Here is a 24,548-nt window from a genome sequence, read left to right on the forward strand (position 1 = left end):
CTGAGGTGAGACTGACTGGCCTGTAGCATGCTGGACCCTCTTTTCTCACTTTTTTAAAAGCTAGACATAATATCAGGAATGTCCCTTGATCACCATGACCTTTCAAATAAGCCCGACAGCAGACCTTGCAGAAACAGAAGTGAAGAAGAAACAGTACCTCAAGTCTTTCTTTCTTTACCTGCGTTACTGGGTCACCTACTCTGTTCAGCAGCAGACTCATGTATTATTTTTTCATGTTTCTTTACTGTTGCCACACTTGTGCAAATCCTTCTTGCTGCCTTCACACCCATTGCTAGCTTCAGCTACAGCCAAGCTTCGATGTCCCTTGTACCATTCCTGTATTCCTGTGCAGTTCCACAGTAATCCCTTTACCCCATCCTCATTTCAACTTTCCATACAATTTTTTGCATATGAGCTCAGCCAGGAGTTCCTCAGCCAGCCATACGGTTCTTCTGCTGTGCTTATGCATTGCTTTGCACAGTGGAAGGAATTCTTTTGAAATGCAACCAGCTCTGTTAACAAAAAAGAGTATTTCTAACCAGACCTAGCTGGTACAGAACTACACAGAGCAATCGTAGGTGCCCCTCTAACACACTTGCTTTTCAGCTCACAGAAATGTTCCCATCTTTTATGACAGGGCTCTGGTTGTTAATTCTAACAGACATCTGAGGCAGGGTACTCAACTACATTAGGTCCTTCAGGGAGAAGCCTAATGTGAAATACTAAACACTGTGGTTTGAATTGTACAGTGAAACAAGCATTCAAGAGAGCTTAACTTGTCAGTTATATTTAAATACCTCTAATAATGGAAAACAAGACAAAATTTTAACAAAGACAAAAAATAATCAAGACTATTGGGTTTTTTCCTTTGTTGAATTATAAACCATCTGACAACTTGGGTTGACACTCAGTAACCTAATTCAGTCAAGTCTTAGACTTTAGGATTCATCATCAGGAACTGCAAGTTCTTTTGGGCTTAGAAGAATTCTGAATTGCAGGCTGAACTAACTCTGAAAAAAGCATTTTTCATGAAAACCCCTCAAACCCCACAGAGTTTCCCAAATTTGTCTAAATGTTAAGATTTTTGGTTCAAGAAGTCTCAAAGACACAATTTAGCCAGCATAATAGCTTTATTTTACAATTTGAATTATTATACACAATTCAATAAAAGCTCACAGGAGGAACAGCACAGAGACTTACCACTTTTTGGTATTTCCTTTAATTAGAGCCAAAGTGCAAGGCTTGCCATTAACTCCCAAGGTAAGAGAACACACTCCTCTGTTAACAAAAGTCATGTTAACACTTAAAATATGTAATTAGTTTTTGAAAAGGCCACATCTTCAAATGTAATTAGAAATAATTTAATAAACTTTTTGTTTCTTTTGGTATGATAAATTGCCACATATCTTACAGCTAACAGGTGTAACAGGAACATCGTGTTTTCCAAGACACTTAAAAAAACCAAACAACACTGCCTCTGCTTTATTCCAAACACCTTAAAAATGAATGCCAGAAAACAATTGTTCCCAGGTGTTCCTGTGGAATTTTATTTCCTTCAGATATGCTGTTGCTCTTAAAAAAAGAAAGAAAAAAAAGAAAGGAAAAAAAGAAAGGAGAAAGTAAAGAAAAAATACCAACCCAAACTTTTCATATATAGTATCTTGAGGCACAGGTTCCCCTATCCATGAAGGAATTTTTTACACAGGCTGTATCATATAACATTGTTGCTATTTGAAGTCTATGGCACATGGGGGTGAAAAAAATTCTCCTGTGTTCAGCTGCTACAATATGGCACAAAGTTAAAAGTTAACAGCATGACCAAATATTCTGATGCTTTTTTGCTGGCTATTTTGGGGTGCACATAAATAAAAGGCACACTTTTTCTCTCCTCTCAAATCATTTATGTAATGTACAAGCCTAAGTTCCCAGCACTGCTCCAGGCCTGCTGGCCCAGTGCAAAAAAAAGATTTAAGTCAGCTTCCAGTTATAGTAGCAGCTTTCTATGCTTAACCAATGGCTTTAGTTTAGCATGCTACTTCCACTGTGGTGATCACAGATGACAGGCCAACAGTGTTCCTGAAAAAAAAATTACAAAGTCTAAAAAAAGGAAAAAAAGTTAAAATTAAATTACTTATATTCACTTACATGTCTAGTTTCCAAATGTGTTCACAATGTTCAGAAAGTGCACATTTTGAAGTCTTGTTTCAGTATTACAAATGTCCATGACCTATATATTACAGCAGCGCCATGTACAGTATTGTTAAAGAACTGTCAACGTTTCCATTACTGACCCTGTTTTGCAAGAGTATTGTGAAAATACAAGAATTTGCTCTTAGCTAGAACTTAGTGTCCATAATGTTTTCAGTAGGGTATTTTTAAATATTTGCATTTAATTCTGTACAGCAGTCAGAATCTGAAAAGCAGAGGGTTAAGTGGTTTCACTTTTTGGCGCTCATTTTTACTTAACAAGGATTTTCAAGAATGAAAGTAAGCTTACAGCACATGAAGAGCCCTCAATAATAAAAGCTCCACAAAGCATTACCACACTGTTAAAAACTTAAGAAAACCCATTAAAAACTTAAGAAAACCCAATAAGATTTAGTTGATGATTTGTGAATAAAATTACTTTTCGTGATTTAACAACAGATAACATTGATGAAATTATCATACACAAAAACAGCTTAGGTCTTAACATCAATGGTCTGACAAACATTTAAACAAGAATATTCTGAGTTAAGTCTAGTGCTAAATTTAGCTCCTAAATATGGCTAAATTTAGATTTAAGAGTTTAGATACTCTCAATTTGATATGCCTTTAAAAAAGTTAAAGTCCAACTTTCAGAAGAGTCTGTAAAAGAGCATTTTCAAGTAAGTCCGGAGTAATTAGGTACTGTGGCTAGAGTTACCGTAAATATGTACTACATGCTGACTTGATAAAATTGTGTTAAAAGATGTGTGAGTTGAACCAGTACCTTTGAAGGTTCTTCCTTTGGTTATCTTTAAAAAAAGAAAAAAAAAAAATCGGACTGTTAAAATAACAGTGCAAGTTCACTATAAAGCCACATGCCTCTTTCTTGATGTTCTCCTATCAACTGGTTTTTATTATGCCCACTGCCAGCAATGGACATTCGACTTGGAAAATCCATCTCCTGCTGTAAAAGGTTTGGCTGAACCAAATGAAGAAAGTAATTGTGATATCAGACTCAAATGGGAACATACTATTTCATTTAGTTCTTGTAAAGAATATTTAAATGCCTTCTCCACCTACAGTCTTTTGAAACACAAGGCACAAGAGTAGGGAGTGGACATTCCAGCAAAAAGTGATTGTCTGAAATTAATAGTCCACAGCAGTCTTCTAGTCCAGCACAATGAAAGATTTTTTGTTGTCCAATTCTATGCCACGTCTTCCAGATAATCTGCAACGTCACTTAACTGAGAAATGGTAAGGTCTTGTGTGATGCTTTCGAGCTAGAAAACAAATAAAATTGCAAATTCAGAAACCACAAAAACAGTATTATGTCATGCAGTCCTTCATATAGCAACCTATCCTTTTGGCCTCAAGCTCTTTCAGCGAGATTTCATAATCCTTTAGGAGATGCTCAGACAGATCTTGAGATAATGGGGTTAAGACTTTTGTATGCTGGGTACTGAACCAGCCTCAAATACATTTTATATGCCTAGAAAAAGACAGTGGATTGTGCTACTGAACAACTGTTGTGGGGTTGCTTTTTCCTTTAATCATTATAGTATCTAACTTGGCAGGGATACTAGGTGTAAAAATACAGAATGCAACAAATAATACAACCTTAACATGTTACCTAGTAATGTAGGATAATGGCACATTACTTCAGAGAAGGTTAAAAATAAAGTCAAGACAAGATAAGAAGACTATCAAGAACAACAATTTTAAAATAATCATACTTTATCACTGGCATTTGACTCTTCTGTTCCCACAGAAATTTCATCTATTTCTTCTCCGATACTGATATCACTTTTTTCTGAGCGATGACTAGTACTAAAGAGAAAGAAAACCAAAATCATAGAAATAAGGCTTCCTTTTCAAACACCCAGGTATGACATTCACTTTATACCTGATATTTGATTGGGATTTCATTTCCTAGCAAGTTAAATATGTAGTTACTTAAAACCCCATAACAACTAATGGCTTTCTATCTTGATGAAACCATGATAAATACTGAGAAGTACTTAGGCCTCTGTCATGCAGTTTACAACACCAATACCTTCACATCATAAGGATGAGGTTGCTAAGTATTTATTACTGAGCACTCACAATGCTTTACTTTCCAGTTAAATATTTCAGCATATAACAAAATCATTGACTAATAGCATTAATTAAAGTGTTAAAACACTGTTAAAGGCATGGTTCAGGAAAAAAATCTCAAATCCCTTTCCCAAAAAACGAACAAAGTATTGTCTTAATGTTAGCACTAGGTTTTTAAGGAACTCATTATCCCTATACAAAAAGTGACCTCTTCGTTGGTTTTTGAACTCATAATTAAACCTATTAAAATAGCAAATTGAAGTTTAAAGGAATGTTGAAATACTGACAGACTCCAGCAATAGTGACTGTCTGAAATATTATGAAATAATTCAAATATGCTAGTGGGTATGCTTATAATGCTACTGAGGTATCATCCTTCTCTTACCTGTTGAAGTCATCCGCATATTCATCATCATCTCCGTTTCCTAAATAAGTTTTAAAAGCTATTAATCAAACAAGTTTTCTTTTTGGGAAATGCAAAAAAAAGAATCTATTCCTGCACCAAAATACATGGTTTGATGACCAGCAAAAGTGGGAGTAGATTAAATTACTTGTGCAGATTAGAAAGATATTTGTCCTTAATTAATCTCAATACTGTTAACACAAACTGTTTCAAAACTGAACATACATTTTCAGGATGCTGACTACATTGCTGAATACAAAACTTAAATACTTGGCAGCTCTATTTTGAAAGAATGTTGACTGCTCTTTTGTCACATCTTCTTCATATTGCACCTAAAGCTAACAAGGCAATTTTCAAAGATGTGGAGGGTAAATAAATATGCAACTGAAAACCAGTAATACTTATCAGGCTATCTTTTACCACAAATATATACCCACTCTTTTTGTAGAAACCTAGACTTGATACTTGAAACCTTGATACTAGCAAAGGCTTGCACAGAATGAATCAAATTTTTTTCCATGTGTAGAACACTAATCCACAAGACACCAGTTATCCCTTTTCTGTATTCCTTTAGATCACATCTTGCTCTTAACTCCAGTCAGCTTCACAATGGTGCCAAACAGAATGTCAGAAGTAAAAGCTGAAGATTTTAGTTCAATGTATATTTCAGTTTCTCAGATTGCTCTAAGAAGCTGGGCCAGAATTTACAATTAAAAATATCAGAGCTTCCTAACTTTTATCAGTTACTTACCTAATTCTAGTGATCCCAATTTTGCGTTTACCAACCGCAGGTCTTTCAAAACAGAGTTTTTATTCAAATCTGTAAACAAAAGCATTTGTATCAGAAATCTGACTTGTGACTCTTCAATAAGATCCCACTTAAACATACCAATCAACCATTTATAACAACTGTTCTTTTATTACAACCTTAAATACTTTTATAGTATAGTATGGCAATATTATATTATATTTTCAGGTCTGAACCCATAACATTTAAAAACATGAGTAGTAAACAGGGATAAATCTCCTAGTACTCAGGATCAGGTTTTACAACATGAAAGCAAATACCCCTAAAGCACTGGTGCAAATACTGTAAGATAACAATACAAAGGAGTAAGTCAATTTCAGTTAAAAACTGAGCAGTAGAATTACATACCCATAAAAACTGCTTTATATACACACAGTAAAAGGAATGTAGATAAGTATTTCATGCTCCAAAACATAAAATGCCCCAATGGTAGCATAATATATCAAAACCAGTATGTGATCAGTCGGTGAAGAAAGCATCAGTATAAAGCACATTACAACCAGAAGGGGGCCACATACTCTATCACATTTCCATCTGAATGTGTAGCTCACTCATTACAGGAAATATCTTCTACAATCATCAAAAGACAAAAACACATGAAAACTTACTATCAGACTCTTTTATCAAAGGTGCACCAGTCAGGGAGCTTAACCCACTTTTTAGAGGCGGTGCATCAGAAAGGGATGCTAGACCTGCGGCTTTACTGGCTTCAGTTTTCCTAAAAGAAACCAAATAAATAAGTACTCCACAGAGTTGTAAAATGTGTGCAGTTCATTTCTTTTCTATTATTAAATTGTCATAAAACTAGAACAGCAATATTACAGCAAAAAAGAGCAAGGGGACAGGACTATTCATTCTGCTATCTTAAAAACAGTAGGCAGTTTACTGACACAAGTGTCAAGCACAACATCCACTAAGAAAGTCACTTTCTCACCCATGCAAAGACTTCCTCCTGTCTTCTCCCACAGACAGAGCTCCTGCACCTTCATCAGCATCACTATTTTTATCAAGGGACCTTTCATTATCCCCACATGTAAATGCAGCCAAAAGAAGAAAGATTCAGGTATAAATCAGAACTTTAGTTTGTTTTACAACTAAAAGATATTATGTCTGATGAAGATATTAATTCTAAGAGCAGTCTCACTTACAGGAAGATAGATCTCATTATCACATGTTTAAGTTCACTTGGTTACTACCTAGTTCAAATCCTACTTGCAAGCAAAGGATGAAGAAACACAAATTAAGAGACCAAGACTTCCACATTTAGTATTGCCAGAACATTGCTGCTGTGATTCCATTCCTATAATAATGGACAACATTTGAATCATTCATTGTATCTAGATCACCAAAACATCACGTGTAACATCACACATTAAAATGCTTCAAAATTTTGAACAATGGGTCAGAGATCTAGAGCAAATGAGTACTTGGGTCATCTCTCATACTCTCCTTAGTAAGTGCTTGCTCCCTTCCTCTCCAAGTGCACTCATCTTACAGGAACGGGCAAGGCTCCCACAAGGAAATCACCTTGTTGCAAACCAAGCGATGCTGGTGCCTCTCCTATTTATTTACCCCTTGGGACTCAGGTACACCAGCACAAGGTACCACAGAGAAATTTTGCCTGAAGAGTATGTTCTTTTTTCTCCTCTAGAGGAGTTGTCAGGAGGGTAGAAGTGAAAGATTCAGCAGAGGCAGCTTAGTTACAATCAGATTCTAGCTCATTTGCTATTAACATATTCAGCAAACCTTATTATGGGACCTTACTAGAATACATACATCATAATAACATCATACAATACAAATTACTGCCTCGTGGACTGTGACTCTAGTATAGACATACAAAATTCAGAAATCGTTTTTTCTGGAGGGAATTTCCCTACTAGGAAAAAAAGATGCTTACTTTAAAAAATAATTTTAAGAGTCTCTTTCTTGGATGGTCTTTTAGAAGAAATCCAGTTTATCTAGTTTCAACATGAATTTTCTTTCTTGTCATATGAAAATTCTCAAACAACAAGAAATGAGTAAATATTACTATGCAGGAGTTTTTCCAGACTTTTCTAATTTTCCCAATTTATCATTTAAACCACCTGCTATGATGCTTACTTTGGTTAAAGGCTAGTTAAATGAGCCCTTGAGTAAGGAGGAGTAAATGCAATCAGATACAGTTGTAATCTTGATATTAACAATAAGAAAAAGAGAAAATAAATACTACACAATATTTTCCAGAGAAAAATCACTGCTCTTTGAGGAAAAAAATTTGCTAGAAAGAGACCTAGTCTACCTGGCATGATTGTGCTCTACCAGAAGGATCCCATTCTAAGACTAAGCATCTACTGAAGTAATAATACAAAAAAGCTTATGCTGGTCTGCCCACTATCAACACAGTTGGGGGGGGAAAGCCAATATGAGGGGAGCTACTTCCAAACTGACTTACAAATGATTCTGCAATGTCTTCTTAATCTCTGCTAAGATGGAGCAATTCTCTGATTACTTGAGCACAGCAAAAAGAACACCATGAAATAATCCTGCAGCATTTCTCAACAGTGATATCTAAACTAGGTTTCAAGATAACTCAACATGATAACACAAAGATAGGTTTTCTCAGTTTTATAACAAAGCTGTTGTATAGCTCCTGTTTCAAATGATATTTTTCAGTCATCAGACTCCACAGATGAACAACAAAAAACGGGCTTCAGATGCATCTGCAAAATTGGCATACGCAGAAGAAATGACACTTCACTGAAAATTTTACTGCACACAACAGGTGTTGTAACATGAAGAAGAAACCCTCAGCTGTGAGAAACTCTTATTATTATTACAGTTTATGGAGCCAGTTTATACTGATTTTTGTCCTCCTTACAAAGCCATACAGATATTTAAAGCACTATCCCTGTCACTGTCCATTTCTTTTAGTACAGATCACCACTGCAGCTCTGTTGCAAGAAGAAACACTGATGCCTGTCCTTCATACCTGTTCATTTCACCAAAGAAATAGGTTGGGAACATTTTATAGCCTCACTGATGCACCTTGAAGTGATACAGGTTTTTCCACTCAAGGTACATCCCAAGAGATCCCAGAGGACACTCTTTGTGCATTTCAAAGAATAGTCAGAGAAATCCACACTTCAGAAAAAAATGTTACAGAATAGATCTAAACACTTCCACTTACATGTGCAAATAATCAAATAACAGCTAGCTCTCAAAGGTCTGCAAATATCCTGAGGACAAAACAAATCTGGTATTACGTAGAACATTCATGTTACCTACCAGCCATAAATTCTTTCTGGTTTGGGTATAGGATCATCAAAGAAAGAGTCTCCTTCTTCATCATCTTCATCCACAACTGCATCACTTTTTTCTTTGGTATTCAAGTCTTTGTTTTCTAGTTGAGGATCTAGTTTTGCTTCATTAGGCAGAAAATGAATGCTTCTTTTGCTTGCTTCCCCTGATGAGACACTGGTATCACTCTGAGTGTTTTCAGCAGCCTTGAAAGATAAAGAATGAAAGGAATAAGTATTTATGTCTGGTAATACTCTAAGTGGTAATATAAACAGACAACATATAACTACCACCACTTTTTAAAATGTTAGCTCAAATTCCTGAGAAGTACTAATAAATGTATTAGTATCATCAAGAATCACACGGGAGAAAAAAATTGGTTTATCACTTTAGAAAGTGTTTATTGTTGCTGCCATAAAAAACTTCTGCTCCATCCTGTGCACTGCTATGCTATCTAGATCACTCCTACTATAAAAGCAAACAATTTTAAAAGATCTTGCTTATCAAATAAAGAAATCTACAGACATAGTACTTTTCTACCCAGCAAGGAATACTGCTATTTTACCTTCTCCTAGACTTATTAAAATTAAACCAGTAAAAAGATTTATTACATTAACTTCTTTTTTGCACACTAATAACAGCACAGTTTTGAAACAAAACCAACAGTATTGTTTAATGCAGATACCCAACAGGTATGTAGGTTGTAATGTCCCAAGTGTTTCTTTATCAGTCATCAACTTTCATTCAGAAGACTGAAGTAAAATTTTCAAATTATAGGCCATGAGAGTTAAAATTACCTTGGTAAGTCTTTTTCATACCAAGGCCATTTTATCTCAGTTACAGAATCACATTCAATTGTTGGCAGCAGCTCAGTTCTTCTAGGGCAAGAAGAAGTACTCAAACCCGTAAGTGGTAGCAACAACAATATTTTAATTTCATATCCTAGAGGAACAGAATTGTTGTTGAAAATTAAGAGCTTAATGATAGCCTGACTAGAATAAAGGGGAAGCTACAGCTACTTCTCTGTTCTGGGCCCCGAGGCAGCAAGCTGCTACTATGTCATCTGAGAACCTGCAGGCACAACAGTTGGTCTTTGCTTGAATTCATATATAAAAGTTTTCCTAAAGTGAAATAAATACTTTCAAATTGCAGATGATTTAAGTGAATGCCATCATATCTGCAGTTTCATAGGAGTTCTCTCTTTTACCTCTCATGTATGTCATGAAGCTTTTCATTATATATAAACAATCCTACCTTATTTGGTATAGAACGTGTACTTGACCTTCCATCAGATGATTTTGATGTGGGGCACTGGCTATCACTTAGAACTGGAGCCACCTAAAAGTTTCACATAAACACTTATTAAAAAATATATTTAATTTTGTCATAATTCCATCCAACAAGAAACAAGGTTACCATCCTCACTTGCACAGTATGCAAACTGTGACATTGTCTGTGGCAAGATGACTTGGTCACTGGGAGAGAAAAAAGAGAAAACTGGGAAGTTATGTTCACATTCTAACAGAAGTTACAACAGTATGGAAATTATAGGGTGAAACACAGTTGGCATGCACGAAATACATTGCACAATGATTGCCCACACAACACAGCCTGCAACCCCAAATGCATGCTAAGAGGGATGAAACAGAGGGCGCAGCAGAGTGGATATACTGCGGTCAAGCTCTGTTGTAACCTTTGTAGGGAGGGGAACTCAATGGTACCACAGAGCTGATAAATCACATAGCAGCTGTCAACCAAGGGAGAGACGAGACGTCATCTTGCTGCTGAAGCAGCAACTGTGGCGAAATCGCTCTCCTTGGATGAACTTGGTTCATTATAATCTAATTGTAATACTAAGTTCATCTCAAAGTCACCCTCCTCCAAGGTACAACCACCCCTCACTGAGCATGCGTTCCATATTTTATTGACTATAAGTTAAAGAGCAAGAGATAAAATCTTACACCGATCAGTAACAAAAGGGTGTATGACTAGAGTCACTCAAGTTCCACCTAAATGTAAAGTAACAGTATAAAAGTAAACTAAGAACGAGGAGAAGTTAGGGAAGACTCCACCATAACTTCTGGGATCAGTTGATGAGCTGAACCTGTGTTCTCCCCCACTGGGTAAGAACCGTATTCTACGGGTGCTAAGTGATTATTTTGAGCTAGCTTTCCTTGGTGATTAGAGCTTGTCAGTGTCATGCTTTAAATATGTTTTTGCAGTCACTTGTTAACATGAGCAATCTTACAACATTAACCTGTCACAACTTTCTAATATCGGTGTTTTTATTAATAAAGTGTGTTATTCCACAAACTGTTTAGCACGAGTCCTTCAAGGGTGCTATCAGTCACTAGCAGTAGATAACATATTTGACTAAGAGTGAGGAGATCCCAGAGAGCATCTCCAAATTGTAATAAAGGATTTGACTCCAATACACTGTTGGCATTGTCTCCGAACGAGTCAGTCAAACCGCCCTCTGATCCAGTAGCACTGTTCAGTGGAGCCCCGATAATGGGACAATGACAGACTGGTGGGGCACAAGGGTATCAGCTTTCCTGGGGTGCTGACAGACTGATCAAACACCAAGGGCTTGAGGAAACGTCCCTTTCATGTGACAGAAAATTGCTATGTCAAGAATTCAATGACAACTACTTCTGAATTTAAGTTTTCATTGGGGTACTGAATGCATCTTGGGTGTAAAGAACTTCGTTTTGAGTCACAATCAAATGCTATTGGTTGGATTTCATTAATTTAATTAACAATATTACTGTCATTGCCTTCATGTAGTTCAATACTTTGATATATTTAGTTTTAAATACATATGTTTTCAGAAGAGCTTTAAAGTTTTTAACAAAACCCCTTGTAGGCTTTTCAGGTCATATTAAAATTAAAAGTGTGCCAAAGAAAATAGGTACCAATAGAAGTGTTATCAAATCACACTAGCAACTAGAAAATAAGTGACACAGTGTTTTGTGTCATTTATCTGAATCACAGAATTACAGAATCAACTAGGTTGTAAAAGACCTCTGAGATAAAGTCCAACTTTTGACCCAACATCACCTTGTCTACTAGACCATGGCACCAAGTGCCACATCCAGTCTCTTCTTAAATACCTCCAGGGACGGTGACTCCACCACCTCCCTGGGCAGCCCATTTCAATGTCCAATCACTCTCTCTGTAAAGAACTTCTTCCTAATGTCTAACTTAAACCTCCCCTGGAACAGCTGAAGACTGTGCCCTCTTGTCCTACAGCTCGTTGCCTAGGAGAAGAAACTGATACCCACCTGGCTCCACTCTGTGCTACTATGTTTTAGCAGAATATTAGTAAAGAGTACTAGGGTGGCATTAAAAGTAGTAGAATTGTCATAATGTTTATGTCTTATCTCTCTGATAAGTTTATGTCTTATCTCTCTGATAAGTTAAGTTGAAGGCATAATATAGTAACAACCTGAAATATTGCAATATAACAATAGCCAGGTGTTCTTAATTTCAGTTTTTCATCATTGAAATAAAAATTAATGAATAATTATAAAGAAAGAAAGAAATTGCATGTTAATACTACTTACTTCTCCACTGCCTGAAATCTTTTTCTGCTGACACTTCCTAACAACCTCCAACAACAGGGGACCACCCACAGTACCTTCTGCTTCTGTAATTCCCAAATCTCGAGCTAAGTTTTCTCGACCATCAAGGCCATTTAGCTGAAGGAGAATTAAAAAAAGAATCACAACATAGAAATAACTGTCAGAAAACAAAATACATTGTAATATAAAAAAAGCTTTTTGGTCTTATTTAACACAGCTTATATTTTGACTTCCTGTTGCAAGTGGACTGAAGTAATAAAATCATAGAATCACTTAGGTTGGGAAAGACCCTTAAGATCATCAGGTCCACCACTAAACCATATCCCTAAGTGCCACATCTACACATCTTTTAGATACCACCTATTGCATAATTTACTTCTGATCTATACCTGAACTTGTCACAGATCACACAAAGTTGTTTTAAATATGCAAGAATCTGTCATTAGCATGCTATCCCTGTTGGTCCCTCACAACCAAATTATACTTTTTGTCAAGTATATCTGCACAAAGTCCTTTGTTTCACTGAAATTTCTCTTAGAGTACATTACTGACATTATTTTAATTTTCATGCAACAATACTGACTTATTATTATGACATAGTAAAGTTAGTGGCAAAAAATGTTGCAGGAATGTTCTGTTGCATACGCTATTATAGGATTCCACAAAAATCGTTAACTTCATAATTATCAAGCATTGATTCTTAATAAAGGGAATACTCATATTAGCACACGTTTCTGAAAAATGTGTCTTTATGACAATAAGTAACTTGTACAGACTAAACATAAAAAAAATTATTTCTTATAAAAAGAAGCAAGTGGCTTAAATAAATCTGCTACAGTTTTTCTATTTATTGCCATGCAGTCCAAACAGTCAGCATAGCATACAAATAAAATCAGTACATCTTACTGTGCTTGATTCAGGCTGAAAAACAGCCAATGTAAAATCAAGATTGAAAAACCGCAGAAATTCCGCAACAAGACCTGCTACCAAGCGACCTAAAAAGGAAATAACAGTAAAAATACACCAGATAGAATTCTTACTTCAAAGATTTAACATTAATATGGTTTCAGTATGAACATAATTTAGACATCAGCAAACTAGTACCACATAGCAAATTTGTATACCAACTCAAAATTATCTAACCCAGCCATTACATCAAAATCATTTAAGTCAATAATACTTCAAGAGCATAGAGACTGCCTACAAAATTCATGTGTAAGATTTTTTTTTAAAACTATTCAGCTGTTTAAAAACCATCATTTTGACATTTCTCCTATGTGTTTATTCACTCCTGTACCTCTACAGGTGAAAACAGTCAGTTTTCACTGGTTACTGTTTCTATTGGTCTAGAATGTCTGAGAGTCAGCAAAACCGCCAGTTATCATTAAATATTAATTTAAATGCATTAATCATCTTAGTTAAAAATACAATTTCAGCACTATTAAGTTCAAATATTATAGATTGAATTCTGTTCTGAATGAATGGTAATTATGACATCTGAAAGGAACAAAAGCATGTCATGATGACTGTACTGTTAATAAGATTCAAAGATTTAATATTTTGTTTCCTATTTTTATTATTTTGACAAGTATATACTAAAAAAAGAACTTACCATCTTTTGTACCTAAAAAAGTTTTCAAGCTTTCATTTACCAGAGGTGTTTTGTTCTGTCAAAAAGCAAAAACCAAGGAGTAATTAACATCATCTTTGTGCTAGAAAGAAAATGAAAACCACAGCAAGATAATGTTTTTGTTGTACTCTGTTCCACAATGATGCCTCACATATGTAATTCACTTCTTCAAAATCTACCTTTGTATTAATTCGACTACCTACATGTAAAAGCTACATTTATTTAGGAAAATTAAATCTGTCTCAGAGCTAAAATAATTTCACCAAAATTCTTACTAGCATACTGATTTTTATTTACTTAATGATTAAAAAGGTAAGGTAAGCAGTTAACTTCCCAGGTTGCTCCTCTAATATAGTGTGAAGTTTGTTTAAAAAAATTCAGTCCAGCTTCTAAAAAAATGGAAATTTACAAATCTTCTAGACAGTGTGGACTATGCTAATAACTAGTACACAAATAAATACTAATCTTCTATTAATTAAAAGATCTTCAAAGATACTATGAAAACTTTTTTTCTCCCTTGTTAGATTTGCCCTCTTCAACTTTAATTTTTAAACTGAAATAAATCCATGTGCTATGCTTGGGTTTGTCAGAACTGTTCAGGGATTTCTCAAAACAAATTCTAAATGCCATTCTTGACATATCAAAATGTCCTGGGTAAGAAAAGGATTCGCGATATGTATTTATTACTATAGTTGTAAATACTAACCCACACACAAGAAAGTGCTGCCTGAAAAAAAGGAAATCTATCTTGCTTAATACTCAGGAATTCAGAGAAGTGGTAAGTATTAAGATACCTCCAGCGTCTACAGTGTAGATTTAAAATATCATGATAAGCTTTTGGAGAAATGGTGAGCAGAAATCTACTGCAGCAAATTTCTCTTCAGTGCTATTATTCTCCAGATAGTGTGGGAGGTTGTTCTCTGGGCACTCCATAATATGCTGAAGCTTCCCATAAGAGATGGCACTGTTCTCCTATATCACTCTTCCATCATGTCTTCTTCCACAATTTTACACTAAATTTCTGGAATATGGAATCTCATATCATAGAATAACTACTTCTCCTCCTTACTAATGTCACAATACTGTCTGTTTCAGTTAAGCAATTTTCCAGAAAGAGCACAACCATCTAACCAGTAGAGGAATAGAACAGTTTTCCATTCCTCTCTTTTTGAAACAGAGGATGGACATACAGTACTTTCTACTCTCCAGTTCTGGAAAATGAAAAGACACAGGAAACGGAGCAATGTCGGCAGCAGAAGGGGTCACAAGACCAGTGTCTGTACACCACAGCAGTATTGCTATGTAATCTTGATAGTATTTCATTCCCTTAATATTATTATATTGTCAAAGTATCAATACATAGTCCATCTGCTAATTAAGAATTCACCCTTAAGTATTAAAGCAAATTATCCTGAAGCAAGCCTACAACATCCTTATGGCAAATACCAAAAGCACTGGCATTTTACTGCATTGCTTTCACAATACACTTGTCAAAAACCCCCACTGTAATATTTTCAATTTCAAAAGACATTATTCTGATTTGAGAAAATCTTGCTCAGTCAACTAGATATCTTTTTTAAAATAAGTATTTGATAGAGAATACATTTAGTTATTCTGGTCAATTGGACAGAAGCAATATAAACCCAGCAGACACAGTTACTTAAAAGTACGATTTTCAAAAGGCTATTTAAAAACATCAGGAAACACCCTGACAATCCTGTTTTGTGTTCGTTATGCATCATGTTCTTATGCAGAAATACATATTTTTATCTTCTTACATTTCACAAATAGAAAGTATTAAAGCAATTATATTTAATTCTACATGAAGAACTATCAGGATTTTTTTTTCTGATTTATTTTTTAAGGTTCTCTTACCTCTACTTTCTCTTGTTCTTCTAATGCCAAAAACACAGCTGCTCGCAACTCTGCCTGCCAGGTAAAAAACAAAACAAACATCATTTCTATAAGCACTGTTTTCCCTATGCAAATAGAATGCAAAGAGCTAGCAAGTAGCTTAACAGCTATTTGTTTCTCCTCAAGCAACTTGGCATGAACTGTAATCTACACCAGTGCAATCAAAACACATAAGATTACAGGCAATGTGATTTGAGGCAGAGAAATAATAGTTTCCAGTCTGAGAACAAGGTGGGAGGGGGGAGCATGGAGGGGGAAGCAGAATTTGATACAAGACTTCCTAAATTACTTCTTTGTACATAAAAAGATTGCAAAGCACCTACGTTGTCTCTTATTATATCTTCCAAAAGTTAAACATCCAGCTGTTTCAGGCAGCTTTGAAACACCTATCCTTCATCTACAGTTCATTCAGGAAACATGAACAAATAGCTTATACTAGCCCATTTAAAAAGTTAACATTAAGATATACAAATTCCTATTATTTCTTGTCAGATTATGTGCAAAAACCAGAATTTCTCAAGGAAAAGAGCATCTCAGTCATTCAAACACTCCTGTAGTAACGTTTTACCTAACTAATTCTAAATATATTACAATCAATAATCAGAATTCTTCTAAGGACTACTTTGAATATTTAAGTTTATACCTTGCATACTTAATTTTTGTAAGCACTACAGTTTCTCTACTTCTTTTGTTGAATGCATCAAATGGATAACACACATTTGATGAAGTAGTCTGCCACCTTAATCAACTCTTAATCTGACATTTTGATTAATTCAGCCATTAGACAACATTGTAGTAATAAACTATAAAAGACAGTGTATGAAAGTTTTCTCAAGAGCAAGAAAGAAATCAGGGTTTTAAAGAAAGATCTATTTCCATAACTAAGAACAAAAACAGTACGAAGTGTCTGGACTTTCTCATGTATATTACAAGAGAGAACTAAACACGGATTACCCTATAACTGCTCCCTCCCACCAAAAAAAAAAAAAAAATCCTTTCATGGGAAAAACAAACACTTCCCTTTTAAGCAAAACCCTCTTTCGACACCTTTTCAAATGGCAAAACCTCTTACACTGCATTCATTTAAATATTATTCTTACAAAATCAGTTTACATTTCACTTTCCCACCAACAGCTAAAAACTTGTTTATTTAGTTCTATGTCACTATGATAAACTTAAGCTGCTTGTGAGGCTTTCTTTGTCACTTATGCCACAGAAACCAAATATACTAACATAAGAAGACAACAAAAATAAGGAAGCATTCCTGACTGGCTACTACAGCTGTTCAAAATAAAAACACACCAGCCATTACATGTGGATAGGGGTAAACCCCCTTAAGGGTCTAGATCATGGGACTCTATAACAAAGTTGTCAGAAAGTAGTTGCCAATACATCAGTTGATACAGAGTCTGACCCGTTTGAGATTTTGGAATAATATCACAACTTTTTTTTTTTTTTTTTCACATAACTGGGATTGTTTGCCTGCTCCACTCCTCTAGGTCCAAACCAGTGGCTTTTAATTACAAATTGAGGTGCTTTTCTTCTTATTTATGTAATGACACAGCGTCAGTTTCTCCCAGATGTTGCCATTCCCCACTAATAGCCGGTTCACCCTGATTTACTTTAGTGCCCAATTAACAACCTTAAGGTCAGGAGCTCATCACTAGAAGATAATGCCACCGGTATTTCTGACATCTCCCTTTATCTTACCTGCATTATCCAGAACATCTCCCTAAAGCCTTTCCACAGATATGCAGCCCCTCAACCGACCCTTCAATCCTGCAAGCATCACAGTATGCTTGAAGTTACACACTCCTGCACTATCTCCAAAAGGAAGATTTGCACCACTACGACACACTGATGTTCATCCTTTGAGGTGGGCACTGCTCAGATCATAGCAAGATATTCTCAAAATATCATCTCGATAAATTTAGACATGGAACCATACACTAGAATCTGTGCGAGATTAAGGCAAAAATTCTCAAGTTCATGCAGAAGAAAGTAGAAAGCAATATAATAAAAAAGCTGAGGACCGAGGAATAATCACTCTAATATAAGATGAATCATAATAACCAGTAGGATGGATAATGTCATATAGACATTATTTGAGACCAGTCACAGAGAATTTGAACACCAGAGACTGAGATCAGGTATGGCCATAGCAATTTGCTCCCACCAGCAGATACAAAGGCTTATATAACTGCATAGATTAATCCATTTACATCATTCTTCTCACACTCCTTTTGTTTTTACTAAGTGTGAACGGTTTGTATTTGTCTTTGCTCTGGTATCCTTCCCCACCAACCCAAACTGTGTTCCATACATTGTTACAATCTGCTCTTGCAGATTGTAACACATTGTAACAGATTGTAACACGTTTTCCACATTTCCCTATTCCACACTGCCTCATTCTGATAGCAGTTTTCAACATAATCCAAATACATCATGAAGAATTTTATTCACAGTCTAGTAGTAAAGCAGAGCAAAGCTTAATCAAATTCTCCACCCATATCCTTCCTAAGGCTTCAATAAAACAGGGTTATGTCAACCGAGACAGATGATGATGAGTAAGGTAGGTGGCAGTGTCTACCATCCATCAAGCCTACAGACTTCTTTCTCATCCCCTGAAGATGCCCGTTCTAAGTAGTTTTATCAGGCAAGAGCTCATGTCAATGAGACAGCAATTTGATTTCACTGAACTTAGCTAAAATGAGGAGGGTTAACATTGTATATGACAACTACTGTCTGTATTCGAGAAACGTATGGGTCAGTGTTTTGAAACAAAAGAATGTTTCCCCTTTTCCTCCTGGGAATTTACAGCTCGTCAGACAACACTGTTTTTTACTGATTGCTGTTTACCAGAAATCAGAAGGTTGCAGTCCAGGAAAGAAAGTATCTTTTCTGCACTGGATTGTAGTATCCCTCTTCAGAACCTGGACAAGTTCACCCCATTTTAAACAGAGAGCCTTTTGCAGGTATCCTAAGTACTGTTCAGGAAAACAGCTCCCTCAACCTGCAGTTCCCTGGAACAAGGGAAAACAGTTCTTAGTATCTCAAGAGCTCCCCAAACACACTTTTGAGGTGACATCTCAAAAATGCCAATCTAATTTGGAAATATGCTCTTAATAGGAAGACAACAAGCACCCACCTTAACAAGGGTATTAATCTGATTTAGTATGCTTATAAAAGCCATCCACAGCAACTTAAATAGCAGATACCGGATGAGAAGTAAAAAGATTAGAGACCATCCAGGAATGAAAGATGACCTGTATCCTCTAACTACCTCTTGCTTGCAGACTCCAAAACATCTCTTGCATATATAAAAATTAGCAGCACATGGGGAGCTTCCTGCACAACTTTCAGCACCTCCACTTCCTAACTCCAAAATGGTTGTTATACACCTTGGTAGATACAGAGCAGATGCACTGCTCTGGAAAGAGCAATGGCAGAACATGAAGCTGTTTAACCTCTGCTGATCACCCCAGGCTAAAACCCTGTGTGCATCAGGCTAAAAAGCCTGCACCAGTCTGATACATACCAGATATGTATTACATATCCAAAGCTGGTGCCAAACCATAATCAGCAACTTCACTATGAACTTTACTCAGTATCCACCCTGTCCCTCTCCATCTGCAATATCTGTGAGGTTCTCATCCTTGAGCACAAGGTGGTGTGCTCTCCCCATCACATGCTAAATTTTGAAATCTTGGCTAAGTGACATAAAGGACTGATTGTGCATACAAAATCCTTTAGACATAAACTGGTGACCAAGTCTGGGACTAGCAGTAGAATCACATTGTATCTAGACTCCTCTCAGAGGAATTTATAAAGACCTTTCTGAACCTCACGACTCAATGGGAGCATCACCCTGACAGTTTTGTCTGCCCCTGTCCTCTACGCAGAAAATAATCAACTGTAATTTGCCATCTCATCTTGTTAAACCACCGTCACATTTACCACTGAACGTTGCTAACTTACTGCTTTATACCAGTAAAGTATATGTTGCTTCTCTCTTATGAGTGAAGTGCAGGACCACATCTGTGACAGAACAAGACCAGTCAAGTAGTTTGCACGATCATTTTTTTGTCAGCAGCCTAAATCGGTTAAGAAAGTTAAACTTGCCGGCAATGTAATCGTAAAGATGAATGCTGGAAAAAGGAAGAATTCATAACACAAAGGAAGTAGTAAACACTTAAAATCATAAACTCTAAATATCCACAGCTACATTTGTCAGGTGCATGTCACAAAAAGTTCCTGTTCTCATATTCCCAAAGCAGGATACATGCACGATATTATGAGGACCATACTGACATTTAGAGGTTGAATTTCAGTTAGTTTACCTGAAATAATTATAGACGGTTATATTTTACTTAACTTATAAAACTAAAAAGAAATAGATGTTATATTAAAAAAAAATTAATGATTCTCCTTGATTACAAGAAATGAGTTGACTCTCTGGTATGAATAACTTTAAAACAAGCAACCAATCACAACATGCAGACAGATGACAATGTAGTGTAAAGCACGTTCATCATGACAGCTTATAGTTCTAAGACATTTAAAAGCACTGGTCATTATGATAAATGGAATGAAGATACAAAAGCAAATAGGACAATTTTAACTGGCCTATACGTATGCAGTTAACAGTTCATTTTAAAAAATAGTACTTTTATCTTATCTAGCATCAAATTATTTTCCAGTACCTCAGCTGTCCATGTTTTGAAGCAAATTAGTAAGAAATTAGCAGTATCAGCAGGCCAAAAGCTTTACTAGGCATATGAGATTTGTGATTCTAACCTTCCTCACATCTGTAACAACAGCAAGTTCCAGAGAAGATGCAAAATTCAGGTAATATAAACTTAATTTTTCCAAAACAAAAGAGATTAAAAGATACAAACCGAACCAAAATAAGCTAACAAAGAAACACAGTAAAAAGCATAATGACTCCTCTTGCTCTGATGATGACAGCTTCCCTAGGAGAAAGATCACATTGTCTTCAAGACACAGCACCCCTATTTGTACACTATCACACAGAATCATTATAATTTTCACTAAAGTACAAATATCCAAATATCCACAGTTATATTCTGTATGTTTACAGAATTCATTAGAAAGCTGTCTTATCCATCAGACTAATTCCAACGATTAACAAACTATATATATATATTTATATATATATATACACGCATATTGCATCTTAGAGAATACAGGAAATTCTTAAGTGCAAGCGGTAAATACATTTATACATCTTCCAGTTTTCACAATATTACTTCATTAAGTACTCTAGTGTTCAAACTCTAATGTAAATTCAAAAATCCCAAACATATTTTTAAAATGTCGTACAAGTAACATTTTTTTCAGGTAAATAATTTACATCAATACCAATGCTCACCAGAAATTAATCTCAAAATAAGAATAAACTAATAAACTGGAATCCATTATAAAATCATGCTTTATTAGAGAACAAAGGTATCACAATAAGTTTCTTTCTAAAAATTACTCAGTCATTATGCTACAAAATGTATTACCTGACAGCCTGATACATTCCATCCCTTGAAAGAATTCCCCTTAAATTCTAATCCTTCCAGAGCTGTAATTACCTACAGTGCTTCATACCAATGCATACCACTGGCCACATTTTTCTCTTTAACATAGCTACTTCAATAAATCCCTTCCCCCCCAATTGGTCAGTACTCATTCTGAAGTATAAAAAAAAGACTGTTTTGATAACACGTAAACATTCGGTTCACCACATAATAAAAAGTATTAACACGCAATAGATAAACAGTATTGATCACAATTCTGTTTAATTTATTTTAATGAAAGAATGACTGCAATTTTTTTAATGCATTGTATAATCTAATTTCAATTCAAAGACAATTTAAGAAGACTTGTTCAACCTTAATTCTTCCAGCGATGGGCTTTTTGTCAGATACTAGCAGAACAAATTCTGTAAGTCATTAACACTATCAATCAACACAGACATTAAACTCGCATGCCAGTTAAGGTTTACAGCTAAGAAAAAAACCACCATGAATTCCTCCAAACAACAGCCTTAGCCATAAGCATACCAGTTATTAAACAGTAACTCCTAGTAATAAAGAGGCATAATCCGGTTGTATTTTTCTAAGTCATTTGCCAGTTTGCCTTAAGGATACCTTACACTATATTGTACGCTGCACACTTTTGGCATTATAGAATAGTGAACTACAATAAATATATTTACGCAAAACTCAATGAACTGGCAAGCGCAGTACAATAATTTACACATTACACAAAGGCAGGAATTAAGAAACTACAGCTCAGGGGCTCAATGTGACCCAATTGCCTTGCAATTTTTATTTAATTACAATTTTATTATCACCATACTTTCATTGTTTAACACTACATGAGTGGTTAACAGGTGGTCCAAAAGGCCTATAAGACATTAGTTAGAAAAAGGTCTCCCTACTCAAATTGCAGTTACATGAGCTAGAATCTTCACCTACTTTGGGAGTTTAAATAAGGATTCTCTATTTGAAAGGGAAAAACAACACTGTTTTTAATATTTTTATTGAAAAGTATGACTAGTCCAAAATGCAGGAGACTTCAAAGCACACGCACAAATATGCTCTCACTCCCATTAACCATTTCAATTATTGAACTGTTCCTGAAGTATCAGCAACAACCATCCACCTCTGAAGGCTTAAAACACAGCACTGTGGACAAACACCACTATCCTTGATGTGAAATCTACACTTCATCTCTCCTTTAGCATGGAAGGGAACCCATCTATTTTTAGGCTTCCTCACCTATATTGCTGTCTACTATACACACTAGTTATTGATGGAAGCTCCTAATGGAAACCATTTTCATACCCTTTCGGACACAAGTTCAGGCTACACCATAGACTTGGAAGTGGTGTACACTCCACTATGTTCCGTATATTTTCTTAACATGGCATTATTTGTTCGTTGTAGGCAGGTAGCATCTCCAGAGAGTTTCCAGATTTAGCAAGCCTTCAAGGCACAGCTCAAGCAACCCACACTCAAAAGAAAGTGTTTAAATAGCGACCCACAGTAACTCGCTTGAAATTTTCAATAGGGGCTTTTCGTATCGAAGCAGGGATAAACTCTATCCACCCCGTCCCGCACCACGCGGCAGCAGAATGCTCCCAGCCCTAAGTTTAGCGGCAGCAAGGGGGCTCTTGAGGCCACACGGTACCTACGAGGGCAAACCCGCACAGCCGGGGGCGGGCTCCCCGCGCTCCCGTCCCTCTGCCCGCCCGGGGGATCCCGCATTCCCGCGGGGCACAGCCCGTGCGGCGGTCAGGCCCGGGGCCCTCGTACCAGCTCCACCACGAATGGCCAGGGAGCACCACGGGGAAAGCAGGCGCCACCGCCAGGCCGCGACGCCGAGGGAGCGCCCCAGCCGGGAACACCGGCTGGAAGCGGGAGCGAGAAGGGACGAAGCCCGGGAAGCCTCAGCCCCCCCCCCCAAAACTCCGCAGGGACGCAAGCCGCCGCCGGCGCCAGCCAGCGCTCCCCGCTGGGCGGGAAGCTCTCCTTCCCCAACCTTAATCTTATTGAGCACCCCGCTGCTCTCCAGCGTCTGCACCAGCAGGTCCCGCAGCTCCGTGTCCTCCTCCGCCGCCGCGGCCGCCATCTTGCTTCTCCCTGACAACCGCCCAAACCGCGCTAGCGGCGGAACGAGCTTGGCGGATTCGGCTCCGCCGCCGCCGGCGGCACTAGCCCAGAGCGGACCCGAGGGAGTGCGGCGGACGGGCCCAGCGGCCCCCCTCAACACCAGCCCGAGAGGGGACGCAGAGAGGCCGTGGCCATCCAGCGCCTCCGCCGCCCGCAGAGACTGGAAAGTGCGGCGGCGAACGCGCAGCGCGGCCGCGGGCGGCGGGCGGGAAGTTCAAAGGGGGGCGGCGGTAACGGCTGAACTGGGCAGCCACCCAGCTCCGTCAGCGGCCCCTCAGACCCTCCCTCCTTCCCGCCAGGTTCGAACACAAGGAGCTTATACGAGGAGTGACTGAGCCCGCTCAGCCCGGAGGAGAGTGAAGGGAGATCTCATCGCAGTCTACAACTCCCTCACGAGGGGAAGAGGAGGGGCAGACACTGATCTCTCCTCTCTGGTGACCAGTGATAGGACCTGAGGGAATGGCCTGAGATAGTGTCAGGCGAAGTTTAGGTTTGATATTAGAAAAAGGTTCTTCACTGGAACAGGCTCCTCAGGGAAGTGGTCAGAGCACAAAGCCTTCCAGAGTTCAAGACGCGTTTGGGTGATACTCTCAGGCACATGGTGTGACTCTTGGGGTGTCCTGAGCAGGGGCGGGAGTCGGACACAATCCTTGTGGGTCTCTTCCAACTCTGAATATTCTGTGATTCTGAACGCCAAACCAAGCCACCTTCACCCACACCTGCTGGCTACAGGTGCTCTGTATTTGGGTTTAAGGGGCGAACAGCTCCCGCTCCGGGGCAGAGTGCAGTCCCTGGGCACTGTAGAGGGCAACTACCCCGGGCGGATCTCAGCCGCTGAGCCTGCCTGCTCCGCCACACGCAAGGGCACCCGGTGCCGAATAGCATCAAAAGGGGCTTCTGGACCCCTTGTTTTGTAACAAGCATGTTCGTTGTTGCTGCTTCAAATAAAAAGTATAAAGCTCTG

At 37.5% G+C, this 24,548-nt stretch overlaps 1 protein-coding gene across 2 annotated transcripts; it reads right to left on the reverse strand.

The window, feature by feature from the left end:
• Positions 1-1,111: 1,111 nt before the first annotated feature.
• CEP43 (centrosomal protein 43) lies at positions 1,112-23,757 on the reverse strand. 2 transcript variants are annotated; one of them, XM_032683482.1, is made up of 13 exons: positions 23,454-23,757; positions 15,861-15,914; positions 13,968-14,022; positions 13,262-13,350; positions 12,338-12,472; positions 10,026-10,109; positions 8,760-8,977; positions 6,427-6,507; positions 6,101-6,210; positions 5,436-5,504; positions 4,667-4,706; positions 3,921-4,014; positions 1,112-3,467 (listed from the first exon to the last, which is right to left on the reverse strand). In XM_032683482.1, the coding sequence occupies exons 1-13, from the start codon at positions 23,541-23,543 to the stop codon at positions 3,393-3,395; spliced, it is 1,194 nt and encodes a 397-aa protein (XP_032539373.1). In that variant the 5' UTR covers positions 23,544-23,757; the 3' UTR covers positions 1,112-3,392. The 2 variants fall into 2 exon arrangements, with proteins under 2 accessions (XP_032539373.1, XP_032539374.1); XM_032683483.1 differs by lacking the exon at positions 6,427-6,507 and having other exon boundaries at positions 23,454-23,755.
• Positions 23,758-24,548: the final 791 nt, after the last annotated feature.

The sequence above is a fragment of the Chiroxiphia lanceolata genome, chromosome 3 (genome assembly GCF_009829145.1).
Source record: "Chiroxiphia lanceolata isolate bChiLan1 chromosome 3, bChiLan1.pri, whole genome shotgun sequence".
Taxonomy (NCBI): domain Eukaryota; kingdom Metazoa; phylum Chordata; class Aves; order Passeriformes; family Pipridae; genus Chiroxiphia; species Chiroxiphia lanceolata.

What these genes read in the sequence shown, in the direction of transcription:
- CEP43 (XM_032683482.1), bottom strand. Translation starts at nt 23,543, where the DNA reads ATGGCGGCCGCGGCGGCGGAGGAGGACACGGAGCTGCGGGACCTGCTG. An exon ending in AGATTTCAGGCAGTGGAGAA is followed by an intron (nt 10,110 to 12,337) that starts GTAAGTAGTATT and finishes TGAAACTTTTAG; the next exon opens with GTGGCTCCAGTTCTAAGTGA. An exon ending in AGGAGGAAGTCTTTGCATGG is followed by an intron (nt 6,211 to 6,426) that starts GTGAGAAAGTGA and finishes GGTTTCTTTTAG; the next exon opens with GAAAACTGAAGCCAGTAAAG.